The sequence below is a fragment of the Stegostoma tigrinum genome, chromosome 37 (genome assembly GCF_030684315.1).
Source record: "Stegostoma tigrinum isolate sSteTig4 chromosome 37, sSteTig4.hap1, whole genome shotgun sequence".
Taxonomy (NCBI): Eukaryota; Metazoa; Chordata; class Chondrichthyes; order Orectolobiformes; family Stegostomatidae; genus Stegostoma; species Stegostoma tigrinum.
The window spans coordinates 26,987,859-27,007,322 of record NC_081390.1 but is presented as its reverse complement, the minus strand read 5'-3'; the positions used below and the strand labels follow the sequence as shown (position 1 = coordinate 27,007,322).

The window sequence follows — 19,464 nt, the reverse complement described above, 5'->3', positions numbered from 1 at the left end:
TTCCACAGTTGTCTCTTGACTTCGGTCTTTCATCAAACATTAATCCCTCAGTCAACTTGGCGCACTCAGTTTGATGAAATGAAAGCAGTAAATGCTATTATCAGCTACAAAATAAAATCTAACAACAGAAGGCTATGTCATCGCACAGCATCAATAGGCTTTGTTACACGTGAATCACCCACAAAGGAGATCATTAGGTAAATGCATCTGAAGTAGAACCAAACAGTTTAGAAAAAAAATTAAAGAAACCTACGTCAGAATGTAAAGTGATATTTTAAGTCCATGGTTTAATATTTATAAAATCATTCATGTTTCAGTGTCACAACGAATTAAAATAACCGTGTAATTTGATTACAACATGCTGAGTTGTTCCCATTTATCTATTGTGTGAGAGAGTTTTGCATAACCTTCTTGTTAAATATCATGTACATATTCGCTGCATATTGAAGATCACTAAAGAGAAAAGCCAGTCACCTGAAAACGTAAAGCAAACAGGGCTATCAAGCCGGGGCTTTTGAACTCAATTGTGAAAGAATAAACCAAAGCTTTTCCCTTTCTGCATCCTTTCTCTGTGGAGCATTAGAGAGAGGTGGGTTAACTACATGCGTGGTTGCTCAGAATTATCATGGATCCTGACGAGTAGAACATGATCAGAATGCCACTCTGTGGTACACCTGGGCAGTCTAACTAATACTTTCAAAACACCAACTGCTGAAACTTTCTTTGACATAGAAGTCTTTCTTGCTCCAAAGCACCAACTACATCAACATGCTTAGTGTGATTTTGGCAATATACTGGCAGAAAAAGCAGGTATGCACATTCTTTCAGTATTCAAGTTTATGGCATTTGTCAAACTGCATAAAATTTTCCATCAGTTAAAAGGGTACATTCAGCTGGAATGATCCAGTGTTTTCTAAAAGCACGCATCTCAAATGCACCTTCAATGTCATGAAAAGTATTCCCTTCAGGTAAAATACAATGAAAAAGCACTCAGTCCTGAGGAAAGCACCACAAAATGCAATAGACCATAACTGCCTGTAGTTCAAAAAGAAAATAAACTTTGGTGAATATTTACGGTTGAAATGTGTAGAAGTGAGAGGCAACTGATTGTTCTTGCGCCCTCGTAAGTCAATACTTTAAAAAAATGAAAGAACAACCAAATCAGCCTGCTAAGACTGGAACATGCGCATTGATGTAATCTGCACTGCAATTTGTTAAGTTAAGTTTGCATTCCATCATTTTATACAACTAACTCGGCCACAAACTAGACAAGGAGATACAAAATAGGACTAGCAAGGAAGCAATGCAAAACCTTAATAAAACATTGCCTCGGCTAAGGTGAACCAGGCAATCGGGCATCAAATTTCAGTAAGGTTGGTAAGGCTTTAGACAGGGTATCAAGATTTACTAAAATACACCAATGATAAGGTTTGAGGATGAGGGAGCACAGTTATGTGAGGACACTGAAGAAGCTGGAGCTCTTTGACAATCAGCAGAGAAGGTCATGAAGAAATTTAACAGACTGTTCAAAATCATGACATGTTTCGCTTGAGTGAAGTCACTCATTGTTCATACACAAACTATGGGAAATTCAGGCATTTGGAGCAATCTGCATGTTCCAGGGTGAATTCAAAGTAGTGGCCTCATTCTAAGTGTCAGACTCCAGGTCCAGACCCAAGATAAAATATCAGTACTTTCTCCTTCTTTGAAAACTGTTTGCATTTTAAACAAAATGGAACGAGTATGACACATAAGCACCAGACAGAAGATATTTGTATGAGTACCAGTTGATCTCCTTTACCACCGTGCATGGTAAATCAGAGAATATGCACAATCTTGAACAGCCATACTGTCTGACTACAACAGCACTTTTGTCTCCAAGTCAGAAAACCACGGGCCAATCCCCACTCCAATATTTTTGAAAGCCTGACACTTTATGCACATCTCAGTTTAGAAAGCTCTTATTGAACCAATACTTAAAATTCTCGTGAATTCTGCAGAAGTAAAAAAAAATTCACTTAATTGAATTTTCTTCTCTGAGATGAATTATTTTGAATTACCTAAATAGTAACATTCTTAATTAAAAGTTAACTTATTTCAAGGTTACATCAACCAGGTAATGAAATTTATGATAGTTTGGAGCACTCCATCTGATTATACACATAACAATAAACCATACAAAATGTGGAGCTTACCTATTTAAACGTTCAGAAATAAATAGTCTGCATTGGTGAGTTGTTTATTGCTTAATTTGTCTCCCAAAAAGACAAGTGATCCCATAACCTTGCTTATCCTTATGGCCGGTGATAATGGGAACTGCAGATGCTGGAGAATCCAAGATAATAGAATGTGAGGCTGGATGAACACAGCAGGCCAAGCAGCATCTCAGGAGCACAAAAGCTGACGTTTCGGGCCTAGAACCTTCATCAGAGAGGGGGATGGGGTGAGGGTTCTGGAATAAATAGGGAGAGAGGGGGAGGCGGACCGAAGATGGAGAGAAAAGAAGATAGGTGGAGAGAGTGTAGGTGGGGAGGTAGGGAGGGGATAGGTCAGTCCAGGGAAGACGGACAGGTCAAGGAGGTGGGATGAGGTTAGTAGGTAGGAGATGGAGGTGCGGCTTGGGGTGGGAGGAAGGGATGGGTGAGAGGAAGAACCGGTTAGGGAGGCAGAGACAGGTTGGACTGGTTTTGGGATGCAGTGGGTGGAGGGGAAGAGCTGGGCTGGTTGTGTGGTGCAGTGGGGGGAGGGGACGAACTGGGCTGGTTTTGGGATGTGGTGGGGGAAGGGGAGATTTTGAAGCTGGTGAGTCCACATTGATACCATATGGCTGCAGGGTTCCCAGGCGGAATATGAGTTGCTGTTCCTGCAACCTTCGGGTGGCATCATTGTGGCAGTAAAAAAAAAAAAAAAAAATTCACCTGCACATCTGCCAATGTGGTATACTGCATCCACTGTACCCGGTGCGGCTTCCTCGACATTGGGGAAACCAAGCGGAGGCTTGGGGACCGCTTTGCAGAAAAAAAAACCACTCCAACCTCTCCCCCGCAGAACGGGCAGCCCTCCGCTCCAACCCCAACCTCACCATCAAACCCGCAGACAAGGGTGGCGCAGTGGTAGTATGGCGTACGGACCTCTACATCGCCGAGGCCAGACGCCAACTCTCCGACACCACATCCTACCGCCCCCTCGACCATGACCCCACACCCGAGCACCAAACCATCATCTCCAACACCATTCATGACCTCATCACCTCAGGGGACCTCCCACCCACAGCCTCCAACCTCATTGTTCCCCAACCCCGCACGGCCCGGTTCTATCTCCTTCCCAAAATCCACAAACCTGCCTGCCCTGGTCGACCCATCGTCTCAGCCTGCTCCTGCCCCACCGAACTCATCTCCACCTATCTGGACTCCATTTTCTCCCCTTTGGTCCAGGAACTCCCCACCTATGTCCGTGACACCACCCACGCCCTCCACCTCCTCCAGGACTTACAATTCCCTGGCCCCCAACACCTCATTTTCACCATGGACGTCCAGTCCCTGTACACCTGCATTCCGCATGGAGATGGCCTCAAGACCCTCCGCTTCTTCCAGTCCCGCAGGCCCCCTCCACCGACACTCTCATCCGCCTAGCGGAACTCGTCCTCACACTCAACAACTTCTCTTTTGACTCCTCCCACTTCCTACAGACTAAGGGGGTGGCCATGGGCACCCGCATGGGCCCCAGCTATGCCTGCCTCTTTGTAGGTTACATGGAACAGTCCATCTTCCGCACCTACACAGGCCCCAAATCCCACCTCTTCCTCCGGTACATTGATGACTGTATCGGCGCCGCCTCTTGCACCCCAGAGGAGCTCGAACAGTTCATCCACTTCACCAACACCTTCCACCCCAACCTTCAGTTCACCTGGACCATCTCCAGCACATCTCTCACCTTCCTGGACCTCTCAGTCTCCATCTCAGGCAACCAGCTTGTAACTGATGTCCATTTCAAGCCCACCGACTCCCACAGCTACCTAGAATACACCTCCTCCCACCCACCCTCCTGCAAAAATTCCATCCCCTATTCCCAATTCCTCCGCCTCCGCCGCATCTGCTCCCACGATAAGACATTCCACTCCCGCACATCCCAGATGTCCAAGTTCTTTAAGGACCGCAACTTTCCCCCCACGGTGATTGAGAACGCCCTTGACCGCGTCTCCCGCATTTCCCGCGACACATCCCTCACACCCCGCCCCCGCCACAACCGCCCCAAGAGGATCCCCCTCATTCTCACACACCACCCTACCAACCTCCGGATACAACGCATTATCCTCCGACACTTCCGCCATTTACAATCCGACCCCACCACCCAAGACATTTTTCCATCCCCTCCCCTGTCTGCTTTCCGGAGAGACCACTCTCTCCGTGACTCCCTTGTTCGCTCCACACTGCCCTCCAACCCCACCACACCCGGCACCTTCCCCTGCAACCGCAGGAAATGCTACACTTGTCCCCACACCTCCTCCCTCACCCCCATCCCAGGCCCCAAGATGACATTCCACATTAAGCAGAGGTTCACCTGCACATCTGCCAATGTGGTATACTGCATCCACTGTACCCGGTGCGGCTTCCTCTACATTGGGGAAACCAAGCGGAGGCTTGGGGACCGCTTTGCAGAACACCTCCGCTCAGTTCGCAACAAACAACTGCACCTCCCAGTCGCAAACCATTTCCACTCCCCCTCCCATTCTCTTGATGACATGTCCATCATGGGCCTCCTGCACTGCCACAATGATGCCACCCGAAGGTTGCAGGAACAGCAACTCATATTCCGCCTGGGAACCCTGCAGCCATATGGTATCAATGTGGACTTCACCAGTTTCAAAATCTCCCCTTCCCCCACTGCATCCCTAAACCAGCCCAGTTCATCCCCTCCCCCCACTGCACCACACAACCAGCCCAGCTCTTCCCCCCCCACCCACTGCATCCCAAAACCAGTCCAACCTGTCTCTGCCTCCCTAACCGGTTCTTCCTCTCACCCATCCCTTCCTCCCACCCCAAGCCGCACCCCCAGCTACCTACTAACCTCATCCCACCTCCTTGACCTGTCCGTCTTCCCTGGACTGACCTATCCCCTCCCTACCTCCCCACCTACACCCTCTCCACCTATCTTCTTTGCTCTCCATCTTCGGTCCGCCTCCCCCTCTCTCCCTATTTATTCCAGTTCCCTCCCCCCATCCCCCTCTCTGATGAAGGGTCTAGGCCCGAAACGTCAGCTTTTGTGCTCCTGAGATGCTGCTTGGCCTGCTGTGTTCATCCAGCCTCACATTTTATTATCTTGCATGCTAAAGTCATTGTGTACAGAATACTCAGCATAGATTAAAGCTGCAGAACTACAGATGCAACATGAAATGATATCAATTCATTAATGATGCCTTCATAATGTAGCTGTATCATCTTGATCAGGCTCAAAACTAAAATTAAAATGTTAGTCACATGTTTATAGAACAACAATCAACCTCTCACAATGTTACATTTTTACGACAAATAATCACCTGTCCTAAATTTGGAATGGAAGTATCCATAAATCTCAATATAAATGGGTGTACCTTAAGAAAATAACATATATGGCACAACCAATTGTTAACGCTGATTTCACTCATAGCTTAGCTATTGTTTTTAAAGGACAGACAACATCTAGCATTAGCAAAAAGATCTACAAAGCAGGAACTGTCTCTTTTCTCTGCAGCAAAAACCACCTTAAGCCTGACAAAAGCCACTTTTCTTTCCCCCAGAAGTTGCTGTAAGCTGAGGCTCTTAACCAGGAAGGTTGAGACTTTATAAGTGTGAATCAGCCAGCCAGTATTTTCTCCAAACAAATCAAAGTATATGGGGAAGGAGAATCAAATAGTAGCATGTCCTGAGAATCCAAACGGGAGCATATCAGCAAACAATATGAATAGATTCTACTGAACCGTCTTACCAGTCTCTCCCTCTGCCGATCACAAGCATTTTATTTCCTGTCTGTACGTGCTTATAAGAAATGTCGATATGAGGTTTAGAATTTTAACTATCAGAGTCATATGTCAATGGTTCATAATTGTTTATTCATAGCTACAGTCTATTTATGTGCAATAAGTACTGATTTGTATTGAGTACAGAAACCTCTGTTTCTGTCAACCTTGGTCAAATACCCAAGCAAATTGGGGGCTTTAATGTACTTATTAAAACTATTTAACTTTTGTTCTGACTTTGAGAAGAACATGGCTTGCAGTACACTACCCAGTGAGATGCACTTCCTTCAATATATTCAGTGACACAGCCTCCACTGCGTCCTGTGGTAGAGCATTCAACAGGCTCAACACCCACTACGTGGAAAGAATTCCCCCACCGCCAATTTGAGATGGTCTGCTACATATCCTGAGACTCTGCCCTGATTCTGGAGTTCCTGGCCAGGGCAAACATCACCCCTGTACCCAGTCTGTCCAGTCTATTAATGAGATTCCCTCTCATTCTTCACCAATGAGTACAGGCCCAGTTGAACCAATGTCTTCTCATTTTTCTAAAATTATGAAACAGTGCAACCAAGTGAATTAGGAAAAATTTCCTCCGATGCAAAGCCAATAATCATCAATTTAAAACAGAGAGGTCGAAGAAAATTTCATTCCACAAATAATTGAAGAATGGAGTGCTTCAGCACAGTAAATGTCTGTGGCAGGAACCAATGCATCTTTTAAAAGAAATTTGACAATTTAAAATCAAGGGAAATTCCTGAAAAAGACAAGGAGTTAAATGACATCATTCTGCATGATTAACTACAATGGCAACATATCAGCAGCTTTTAGTTTAGAGCCATGTGTTATATTTAACAAGCCAGTTCCTGAAGGTTAAAAACTGAGTCAATATTTACACACTTTTCCTGGGCTTTATTTAGAATTACACATTGTACACAAGCATTTCATAAATCAAGAAACACAGTCTCTTTACAGAGGAAAAAGTGAATAGCCAATTAATGCCACAGCAAAATACAGTAGATGCAGGAATTCTGAAATAATAATAGAAAACTCTGGAAATGCTAGGTAGATCAGCAGCATCTGATCAGAAACTGAGCTAACATTTCACATCCATGACCAAGGTTATTGGTCACCATCTACACAGAACTATAAATTATTATGAAATTGTCACTAAATTTGTGTAAGAGTTTCAATCAATCTGTTCAGTCATGTTATGACACAATCCTGATCTCCTGGCCCGGAGGAAGAGACACTAGGGCCATGCCATAAGAGTCCTCCCTATACTCATTGATGCTTTATTCTAAATGGGATTTTGTCGATTTCTCTTGTGAAGGCAGTAGCTTGTTTTATTATTGTACCATTTATGTAAGGGCACAAGAACCTGGAGCAAGCGTAGGCAATTCAGGGCCTCGAGCCTGCTCTACCATTAAATACCATCACAGCTGATCTCAAACAATAACAGAAATTGCTGGCGAAAGTCAACAGGTCTGGCAGCATCTGCCAGGAGAAAGCAGACAACATTTTGAGTCTGGTAAGGCTTCATCAGAGCTGACAGCAGCTAGAAAAACTGGTAATAATGGTGAAGATGAAGTTTTGGTGTTTCTGGGTGGTGGTGGGGATGGGGAGTGGGGTTGACCAGACAGGTGGATATGGAGCCGACTAAGAGATATAAAAGCGGGAAAGGGTAGTGAGCAAGGAGGTTACTCAAAGTAGATCAGTGCAGAAGGGAAACTGGAGAAGCCATAATGAGAGCTAAGAGTAGGAAGGAACGGGTTGGCTGTGCTAAAAGCAACCGTTGTCACAAGACGACCAGTGTGGGGATGGGTCAAAAACATGGAAGGACCAAATCAGGCTCTAAAGTTATTGTTGAGACCTGAAGGCAACATTGTCAACAAGAGAAAAATGAAATGTTGTTCTTTGGACTTGCGTGAAAGCTTGCTTGAACACTGCATCAGGCCTGCGACAGCAATGTTGGTTTGGGAACACAGTGTGTTGAAACTGGAAGCTGGGGGTCATTTTTACAGGCAGAATTTAGGCGTTCTGCAAAACAATCACCTAGTCCACGTTTTGTATCCCCATAGTAAAGGGGACCACACTGCAAATAGCAAATACAGTTGACATGATTGAAACAACTGTAGATAAATTACTGTTTTACCTGGGGCCCTGGATAGTGAGGACATAAAGGGGAGGTGTTACATCATCTGCTACTTCATGGGGAGGTGCTGGGAACGGGGGACAAGTGGACCAGGGTATACTGGAGGATATGGTCCCTCCCTGCAGAATACTGACAAAGGACAGCTTATTTCATCTTGGCCTCAATTTCAATTTCCTGACTTCTCCCCATTCTTTAACCCATTTTTGTATAAACAGTGGCTCATACACTCCTTAGATTTATTCAGTGCTTCAACATCCACTGCACTCACTGGAGGTAGTCAGTTTCATACGTTTGTAGCTGGTTTTTCTTCCGCCTCCAACTTTTGACTGCCCTACCTTACCTGCAGAGTGAAGTCGAGGGAGACAGACTGCAGCCGGAGCCTGAGCAGGAGCTGAACATGGGCCAGGTCCCGCAGTTACAGTGGGGCAAGGAGGGGCTGATTCGCAGGCCAAGTCCTGGAGTGGCTCCTAAGCGAGTGCTGGCCGGAGGCTGGCACATGGGGACAACGTGGTCTTACGTTCTCGGGCTGACAAGCGCTGACTTATGTTGGAGAGGGACTGAAGCTTAAGTATTTATTGTCACTTTTATTATCATTCTGGACTTTTTAAACTCTATTCCCATGATAACCTTTTTTTTAAGCTCTGTAACAACATTTAAAATATCTGCACCTTGGTACTCCATACCTAAGATGGCACCAAGAGGTCACATTACAAACTTTTCACTGGTGTCATTCGTTTGCATGTGACCACAAAAGCTATTCTGATTCTGGAAACTCATGACCATTTGAGAAAAGTAATTTCTCCTAATCCCGGTTTTAAATCTGCTACTCTTATTCTAAAACTACAATCCCTCGTTTTGAAATTGCCCGATTCGGGACACATTCTCTCTGTCTAATGTGAATACTACTTATGAATCTGTGAATAACACGCAGCGTACAGGGTTATTCCCTTGAATAATTAAGGCATGAGAAAGTCTGGACTTTGTTGCCCAAAGCCACTTTCTAAATATCAGAAACAATCCAACTAACTCTCTTATTTAAAGTTAGCTATTTATATAAACATGGCACTGCTTACTGTAGAATGTTGGAATGTTTTAACATGTTTGTTGAAAGCAACTTCTGGTTGACATTTATGAATGAGATATATAAAAGAAGCATGCAACTGTTATCAGTCAAGCACACATGTTTTATAGAATCAGAAACAGCATGAACTACTCTACTGTTTAAGCTATTATATAATTTAAAATTGTGTCTGAAAGTCCTTTTTACATTGACATTTGAGTGTAAATGACTGCTGGCAATATATCAAATTTCCACAGGATTAGTACTAAATGCTAGCTGAAAGTCCAGTATTAGAGTGTTGTAAGTGCTAACAATTATTTAAGTGAATGTTAATATGAATGGAAGTAGTTGGAAATCACCTCTTACCTGAGCACTTATTGATAAGTTAAATGAAATGCTTTTTCACATCAGATCAATGAAAGGTTTGAGCAGGTAAATGCCCTGCATTATAGCATGTAAAATGAAATCTACAGTCACACACTGTGATAACAATAGAATTTATTTTAGAACGTTCGCTGTTCAATTTATATGGGAAGGCAATATGTAAGCAACACATATTACAAAGCAACATAAAGGTCTTCTCTATATATACATACCCCAGACTATCAAAGCAGAACAACTTGAAGAATTGACTTAGATGTTTTTCAAAGATGGTGACAAGAAAATTCTCTAGGTTCTCAAATGGTACCACATCAGAATCACTAAGAAATACAAACGCCTAAAATTTTGCTGTATCTTCACTACATTGTGCTTCAAAGCATTATAATATACTTTAGATTAAGGATCTCAGATTGCCCTTGATTAAACCTCTATGTCAAACTTCAACTCAAACAAACAATTCGTGACTCCTTCTAGTGCAATTCAATTTAAGCATCTACAGAAAAGCAATTGGATACAAACGTACATGCCTGTCAGGGCCCCAGTTACATCTATGTTGAAATAACACCGCATCAGTCTAGTCAGATTGGACATTACAATTACACTTTGCCTTCTGGAAACAAAAACAAGTATTAAAGCAGAGATAACAAAGTGTGGAGCTGGATGAACACAGCAGGCCAAGCAGCATCTTAGGAGCACAAAAGCTGACGTTTCAGGCCTAGACCCTTCATCAGAGAGGGGGGTGGGGAGAGGGTTCTGGAATAAATAGGGAGAGGGGGAGGCGGACCGAAGATGGAGAGAAAAGAAGATAGGTGGAGAGGAAAGTATAGGTGGGGAGGTAGGGAGGGGATAGGTCAGTCCAGGGAAGACGGACAGGTCAAGAAGTGGGATGAGGTTAGTAGGTAGGAAATGGAAGTGCGTCTTGAGATGGGAGGAAGGGATGGGTGAGAGGAAGAACAGGTTAGGGAGGCAGAGAAAGGCTGGGCTGGTTGTGGGATGCGGTGGGGGAAGGGGAGATTTTGAAGCTTGTGAAGTCCACATTGATACCATTGGGCTGCAGGGTTCCCAAGCGGAATATGAGTTGCTGTTCCTGCAACCTTCAGGTGGCATCCTTGTGGCACTGCAGGAGGCCCATGATGGACATGCCATCTGAGAATGGGAGGGGGAGTTAAAATGGTTTGCTACAGGGAGGTGCAGTTGTTTGTTGTGAACCGAGTGGAGGTGTTCTGCAAAGCAGTCCCCAAGCCTCCGCTTGGTTTCCCCAATGTAGAGGACGCCACACCGGGTACAATGGATACAGTATACCACATTGGCGGATGTGCAGGTGAACCTCTGCTTAATATGGCAAGTCATCTTGGGGCCTGGGATGGGGGTGAGGGAGAGGGAGGTGGTGTGGGGGCAAGTGTAGCACTTCCTGCGGTTGCAGGGGAAGGTGCCAGGTGTGGTGGAGTTGGAGGGCAGTGTGGAGCGAACAAGGGAGTCACGGAGAGAGTGGTCTCTCCGGAAGGGAGACAAGGGTGGTGGATGGAAAAATGTCTTGGGTGGTGGGGTCGGATTGTAGATGGCGCAAGTGTCAGAGGATGATGTGTTGTATCTAGAGATCGGTGGGGTGGTGTGAGAGAACAAGGGGGATCCTCAAGTTCACCTGGACCATCTCCAACACATCCCTCACCTTCCTGGACCACACAGTCTCAATCTCAGGTAACCAGCTAGAAACTGATGTCCATTTCAAGCCCACTGACTCCCACAGCTACCTAGAATACACCTCCTCCCACCCACCCTCCTGCAAAAATTCCATCCCCTATTCCCAATTCCTCCGCCTCCGCCGCATCTGCTCCCACGATGAGGCATTCCACTCCCGCACATCCCAGATGTCCACGTTCTTCAAGGACCGCAACATTCCCCGCGCAGTGGTCGAGAACGCCCTTGACCGCATCTCCCGCATTTCCCGCAACACATCCCTCACACCCCGCGCCCACCACAACCGCCCAAAGAGGATCCCCCTCGTTCTCACACACCACCCCACCAACCTCCAGATACAATGCATCATCCTCCGACACTTCCGCCATCTACAATCCGACCCCACCACCCAAGACATTTTTCCGTCCCCACCCTTATCTCGACCCATTATCTCTCAAGTATTAAAGCAGTCTGATTGCAGCTATTCAAATGTAGAGTGGTCAGATAACTTCTTTTGTGATTTAACCTCTCAGATTATTTAAGAAACTTCAGAATCTTTTTAAAGGCCAAATTAAAAGATTAAACTGAATTACAGAACACTGTTTGTACCTATTAGCTCCATCATTAAACTACTGTGGGCAGGTGCCGGCAAGAGGCCAGTCCTTTGTCACAGAGAACATAAAAGTTAGAAGATCAAGCACCGTGGATTGTTCTTGCAGCCAAACTAACGGCTAGAAAAACAGTGTAAAACGATATGCTTAGAAGTGATAGCAATGTACAGTGCAGAACAACTGTGTTACAGTTCGCTTTCAGAAAAAGTGCAATAAAAATTTAGCTCAAAATATGCTGTCAACATTTTGCTCCAAATGAACAATTCCCTATATTGTTTCCATCCGCTTGAAGAACTAACTTACATGTCAATGCCATCCTTGCGAAAAATTTTTATTGAACATTGGCTAGAGGCAAATTCCCATCCTGCCATTCACAACATAATGACACTGATTCTTGAAAATCTAACGCTCAGAAGTCATCCCAATTTTAAAAATAATTTACAAGAAACTGGACATCCATAAATGCCACAAGTAGAAAAACACACTGACCTCAATTTTTACTTGTGCTTTGATTCTGTTCACGTATCAAAAATTTCAATTCTGGATCATACAAATTACAATCAATATCAAAACAGCAATGCGATATTTCATGAACCGAGCTTAAATTCAATTTCTAAGAGTGATAACCTTCCTCAATAATTGGATTTTTCTGTTTGCATTTCAGTTTTAACTGCAACAAATAGAATTAAATGGAGAAAAATGTATCACAGGGGAAAAAAAAACTTAGCTATATCCCTCCAAGATGTTTTTACTCTCCTTCTAGGAAACCATACCTTTGTGTTTCACTATTCCCATGGTGATACTGTTCCTGTCCATTCCAGCGTGGATATCTTTTCCTCCAGAATCCTTGGTTCCTTGTTCCTCTCTCTGATCTTTCCAGATGAGCCATACTTTCACAGGCCTCTGAGGAAAATGTCATTAAAAAAAATGAGGAATAATATTTCCTGAAATATTATTGTTACATCAGTTTTCCATTACAATTCACAAAACATCACATGCTTGATCTAAAAGCTTCTCCATAAATTTGATGTATCACAAAAGGCAGATACATTCAGAGTCCTTTCCTGATCGTTTATGTTTTCAGATGTTTCACATGTTGAAAAAGTCATGCTGTCGTACTTGAAAGGAACAAAGCCTAAAGGAATTCGCAATGACTATTTGTCTAAAATTACCTGACCACCTTGAAGTGATATTGGTTTCCACAAATATAAGCTTTTCAGGACCACTCCAATGGTTTTTACTTAGAGTGTGCTCTAAAACAAACTGAGGGGGCTGTGTTTCAGCTGGTCAGATTGACACCTCCACAAACTCAAAACAAATTGGATCATTTTGAAAGGCAAAGTTACAGAGTCATAGAGATCTACAGCATGGAAACAGACCCTTTGGTCCAACTTGTCCATGCTGACCAGATATATAACCCCAGCCTATTCAGCCTCTTCTTATAGTTTAACCCTCCAACACTGACAACATCCTCGTTTTCTGAATCTTTTCAAGTTTGAATATGGTTTGAGAGAAAGATGTTGCCTGCACATCCCAATTTTAAGTCAAACTCGTGTGGATTATCAGGATTCCTATGGGTGTGGTTTACCACAATGTCCAAAATGTTCATCACAAATGGCTAGTTATGAAACTCAAAACTGAGGTATTCACGATAAACTTGGAATATATAAGAAACCGCTGAATATAGAAAATAAGAATTCATTTAGCAGTCATTTAGTAGCATAAAACTTGAGTATTGCGAGAAAAAATCTTGTCAGTTTATTGCCTTGCACACACCAAGACAATTTGTTAGATCTGAATGCATTTGAATGCAGATTGAAAAGATACTCCAAAAATGTTCGAAAAATGTCATCCTGTACATATTCAAAAGTGGCATTCTTACCCAATTTAGAAGAACTGGGGAATTACTTCTCTCCCAACACCCACTAAGACACTGATAATAATCTGGTGTTTGCTATGCATTATTAATGCTAATGTACCATTAATTAATGTTATGTATCATTAAAGTTATTAACAACTAAAAATCCAGAATAGATGTGAAATCTCAGATACAGAGAGGGAAAGAGATGTTAATAATAGATTTATCTACACCTCTATCATGGTCCAACTGAATGGCTGAGTGACAGATTGACAGATACCAACCCTACATCAGCAATACATAACTTCTCTTTATTCACCAACAGAAGTTAAATGGCCTAGTTGCTCTTAATTATAAAATTTTACGGTGAATGTGGAAGATTCCATGGGATTAATCTGAATGAATGATTTCTATATTTGGGTTTTCACGGGTTCTGTAGCCTTATAATTATGGTACTGGACTCAGAACCCAGAGGTCTTGAGTTCAAATCTGACCATGGGAAATTGAGCTATCGGATTCCAACAACCTCGTAATTTGTGGGCTCAAACAGTGAAAGCTGTGAGATTGTCATCAGAACTTTACTAGTTCACTGCTGTCTTTCGGCAACAGGCATCCTGATCCAGATTGGCCAACACAGACTTCCAGTTTCAAGCTTCATGTTTGGCACTTCCTACCTTCAGGTACTCAAAGATGAACAGTAAACATTGCCTTGTCGGGGTCACTTATGCCTCAAGTCAGAAAAGTAATCTAAAATAGAATAATCAAGCAACTGCAGCTTTGACTGCTTAAGTACACTCCAGAGAATTCTATGGTAAATCCAATTCAGGAAAGCTGTCTGATTCCTCTGACTGACAACTGTGAAAACAAACTACAAAGAGTTTCATGTCAACCAATCAACAACTAGAGACATTATTTATCATGAGATATTTAACAACTATGGCAGTGTGGAACAGTAGTGAGTTTTGACACAACAACCTAAAGGCAAGGATTGTGGCAAAGATTTTCCAAAAGGATCTTATAAATAAAAGTCAGTTATAGCACCACCTGTGGAAAAAACACTGACAGGAAGGATATTAGAAGCTAAGAAACAAAAAAAAACAAAAAATGCTGAAGCAATAGCAGGTTTGGCAGAATCAGTGAAGAGCAAACAGGGTTGGCATTTCAAGTCCAATTCTGAAGAAGGATCTTCAATTTTGCCATTTCTTCTGTATCAAATGCGCAGTAATGGTCAAACAGTCAGTGTGTGCTAGAAAATAAAGACTCACTTAACTGTAAAGACCAACAACTGACTATGTTATGGAGGTATATTTTTTAAGATTGCAATCAGAGCTGGAGGTTGAAATTTGGGTGACCACTGACAACTTAGAGATCCACACTGCAATTTTAATATAGAAAAGATGCCGCGAATTACTTTAGAGAAGCATAATTAGGTAAACAACAATAACTTTAACATAAGTCCGTCAAATACCAAAGCAAAACTGAAAAAGAAATTCAACATTTGAAACAGTGAGCCGATTAATTTGTTTATGGGATCGCAACAAAGTAAATACTGATAGAAGTTGCTTCCCTCCTCCATAAAAGTGCACATGGCCTTTGCAATGTCCAGTGCTTCCAGCTATTTCTCAATATCATGTGGAATAAACTGAATTAGCTGGAAGCAGGCATCTGTCATGCTAAGGGCCCCAGGAGGACACTAAGACAGATCATTCAACTAGCTCTTCTGGCTGAAGATGGAAGGAAATGCTTTAGCCTGGTATTTAACATTGATGTGCTGGGCTCCCTCATCAATGAGGTTGCAGGTATCCTTCTTCTGCTGGCTGATTAATTGTCTACCAGCATCCATAACTGAATGTGGCAGAGCTTAGAACTGACCCGTTTGCAATGGAATCATTTAGCCCTATCTATTGCGTAAAGTTTATGCTATGCTTTGACGTGTAGGCAATCCTGTGTTGTAGCTTCACAAGATTGACACCTTAATTTTAGAAACGCATGGCATCACTCCTGATATGCCCACATTCGATCTTCATTGAGCCAAGTTGATCCCCTGACTTTACTGAAATAGTGAAGGAGCAGGGGTTAGGCCAGAACATGAGGTTACAGACGATGGTTTGAATACAATTCTTCTATTGTTGGCCCACAGCATCTCAAGTAAACCTAGTTTTCATTGCTAGATCTGTTTGGAATCTATCCCATTTAACATGGTGGCAATGTCACATATGATGGTTGGGGTGACTCCTTTTGTCATGGACAATGCATTTGTGTCAGGCAGACTGATGAGGAGACAGTCATGTATGCCTTTCCCTCTTGTTGTCCAGAAGGAAAAACTAGCAAAATTGATGATTATGCAAACTGGTCTGACTTGTCTTCAGAATGGAGCTCAATTTTGACGAGCATGTTCTTTCTCAAGAAGTTTTTGTGCAAATGATTTTTTCCCCTCTGGGTGTTTCCCTAGCCAAGTGCCACCAGCAGCCATGTCTTTTCGGATTCTATCAGTCTGGCCAAATGCTACCAAGTCACTTTTGGTGATGATCATTAAAGTACCCACTCAAAGTACATTCTGTGCCCTTGCTGCATTCAATGCAACATTTAGTGGGTTTTCAACACGGAGAAGACATGCGCATCAGCTGAAGGAGTGAGGATGATCGGTAATAAACAGTACGAAACCTACTTGCCCACGCTTGACCCGATCCCAGGAGATTTGGGCGGCACGGTGGCTCAGTGGTTAGCACTGCAGCCTCACAGCACCGGGGACCCGGATTCCATTTGGGTAACTATCTGTGCCAAGTTTGCACATTCTCCCCGTCTCCGCGTGGGTTTCCTCCATGTGCTCTGGTTTCCTCCCAGAGTCCAAAGATGTGCAGACTCGTGTGGATTGGCCATGCTAAATTGCCCGTAGTGTTCAGGGTGTGGGGGTTATAGGGGGTTGGGGCTGGGTGGGATGCTGCAAGGGGCGGTGTGGACCTGTTGGGCCAAAGGGCCTGTTTCCACACTGTAGGGAATCTAATCTAATTTCACAGGCCTTGAAGCAATATTCCCCCTAATTTTCTTACTAGTTCCAAGGTCCATGCATGGCAGCAAGTTCCAGAACTGGAAGTTATGCTGCAATTGGCATGCTGATGCTGATCAACGTGTGCATTGCATTGCAGCGGCTACACACACAGCTTCGAGAGAATGTTACCCTGGAGCCAATGTTGAGGGTTCCCAGGGCAACTCCCTCCTAATGCTGAAACACACTGCTGCCATTTCTGCAGTATCAATTCCTTCACTGCAACAAGGAATATCTAAGGTTAGTGATGGCATTGTTTGGGAGATTGCCAGCCATGACACAATGGTGTCATACCATACACACTATGTGAGACCATTGGTCAACTGGTCTGCGGGACAGCTCTCCTAATTTTGGCACACAAACTCCCCAACATTAGAAGGAGGAATCTTCAGGGTCAACAGGGCTGGGTTTGTCATTGTCGTTTCCAGTTTTGAGGTCAATACCAAGTCTTCCATCTGATTTTATTCTTTTTTTCAGGATGTGATAATGGTGTCATAGAGCTAACTGGCTTCTGAGGCCATTTCAGAGGGCATTTGAGGGCCAGCAAGACTGCTAGAAGGAACAGCGACAGAAGGAAGATTTTTTTAACGCAGCAAGTCGATAAGATCCACAATGCACAGCCCAAGACTATGATGGAAACCGTCAAAGTAGCATTGGATCGTTATGTGAAGAGAAAACATTTGAAAGAACTGCAATGAGAAGGTGAATTACTCTTGTAAAGATGACAGACTAAAATGTTTCATTCTGTGCTCTAATTATTCTATAAATCAGGCAATAGGTCTATGAACCAAGCTTTAAAAAAAAAGCCTGAAAACTAAAGACATCAGAATATTTTTCACCCAGTTAGTGGCAAAGGAAAAGCCATTTAGTTGGGAGTCGAGAGTTTGTGTTGTACCATAGGATTCACATCAAACCTCTGTTTGAGTATGCTTAGAAAGGGAGATGCAGGATTTCAACACAATGACAGTGAAGAATGGCAAGTTATACTTCCAAGTTAATACGGGTGGGATTTGGAGGAAAATTTGCAGGTGGTGGTGTGGATTTTCTTGTCTGTGTGGGGGAGGCAAATTCACTCATGGCTGTCTAAAGAGAAGTGGTAGGCACTTCCGGGCAATAGAGGTCACAGGTTTGGAAAGTATAATGAGGGCGCTTTGGTGAGTTACTGCAGTGCTATTGTAGGTGGTAGGAGCTCTTGTGGCACAGTGGCAGCGTTCTTTCCTCTGAAGGAAGAGGCCCGGGTTCAAGTCTCACCTCCACCAGAGGTGTGCGATAACATCTCTGAAGAGGTTGATTGGAAAATATTGAGATGGTACACAGTGCAGACTCTGCAACAGTGGTGGAGACAGCACCCATGTTTAAAATGGTGGAACAGGTGCACATCAAAAACGGGCTGCTTTGTGTTGGATGGCATCAAGCTTGAATGTTCTTGGAGCTGCACTAATCCAGTCACACTCCTGACTTGTGCCTTGTGGAAAGTGAACAGATTCTGATGAGTAAGGATGTGAATTATTAGTAACAGAATATGCCGGTTTGACTACCTGCAACTTTTGACCACATTACACACATCAATAGGTCACCATCTTAACCATCCCATTAGTTAGTATGGTGTGCCAACCCATATAGCTCACTCATTCACACCACCAAAAACAAACTACTCATCTGTCTCATAAATGTTATTTGTGGGATCTTGCTGCGTGTTCCTGCATCACAATCAGTGCACTTTACAAAGTATCTCTAACTATAAATGAAGGATTAGGACCGGATTCCATACAGTGTAGAAACAGGCCCTTCGGCCCAACAAGTCACACCACCCCTTGAAGCATCCTACCCAGACCCATCCCCCTATAACCCACACACCCCTGAACACGATGGGAAATTTAGCATGGCCAATCCACCGAGCCTGCACATCTTTGGACTGTGGGAGGAAACCGGAGCACCCGGACGTTTTTGAGAAATGTGGCAGATACTCTGCTTATATGCTATGGGCAGTGGGCATCACTGGCTAGGCTAGCATTTATTATCCATGATTAGTTGCCCTTGAGAAGATGGTGGTGAGCTGCATTATTGAACTGCTGTAATCCATCCGCTGGAGGCATACCCACAATGCTGTTAGGAACAGGAGTCCCAAGATTTTGATCCTGAGAAACGGAATGAATGGTGATATATTTCCAAGTCAGGATGGTTAGTGGTTTGAAGGGTAAGTGACAGTAGGTGGTGTTCCCGTATGTTTGTTGCCCTTGTGACCATTACCATCTAGTCGGACAAGTTTGCAAGGTGCTATCTAAGAAATGTTAGTGAATTCCTTTTTGTTGTTTGCTTTCCAGAGACCTCATTTTCTTCATATTTAATATCAGTTTATACTTCAATCTGCACATTTTCAGATTTTTTTTGTGACATAACCAAGTCGCAAGACAGTTCTTTAAGCATGGATTATGTTATACTATACGATGGATTATAAAGTTTCAGTAGAATTCATCTAAACATATGTCTTAATTTTTTAATTATACACTTAAGTATTTTATTCCCTTCAATAAATATTTTCATTATGTTGTCTAGACATCAAAAGTTTCTTGCCTTTTATTATTGTCAGGATTCTAACTGCCATTGTGCTACTTCAATCCCATTCATCCCTTGCATTGTCTCAATTTGTATAATACTTCACATCTTTATGCAATATACTT

At 43.3% G+C, this 19,464-nt stretch overlaps 1 protein-coding gene across 4 annotated transcripts in view; it reads right to left on the bottom strand.

Moving 5' to 3' along the window:
* ccser2a (coiled-coil serine-rich protein 2a) overlaps positions 1–19,464 on the bottom strand; it is a 625,227-nt gene that overhangs the window by 374,674 nt on the left and 231,089 nt on the right. For all 4 annotated transcript variants that reach the window (XM_059640304.1, XM_059640306.1, XM_059640305.1 and 1 more), the window contains one exon: positions 12,653–12,782. In XM_059640304.1, coding sequence (XP_059496287.1) covers positions 12,653–12,782 — 130 coding nt within the window. The remainder of the gene's footprint in view (positions 1–12,652; positions 12,783–19,464) is intronic.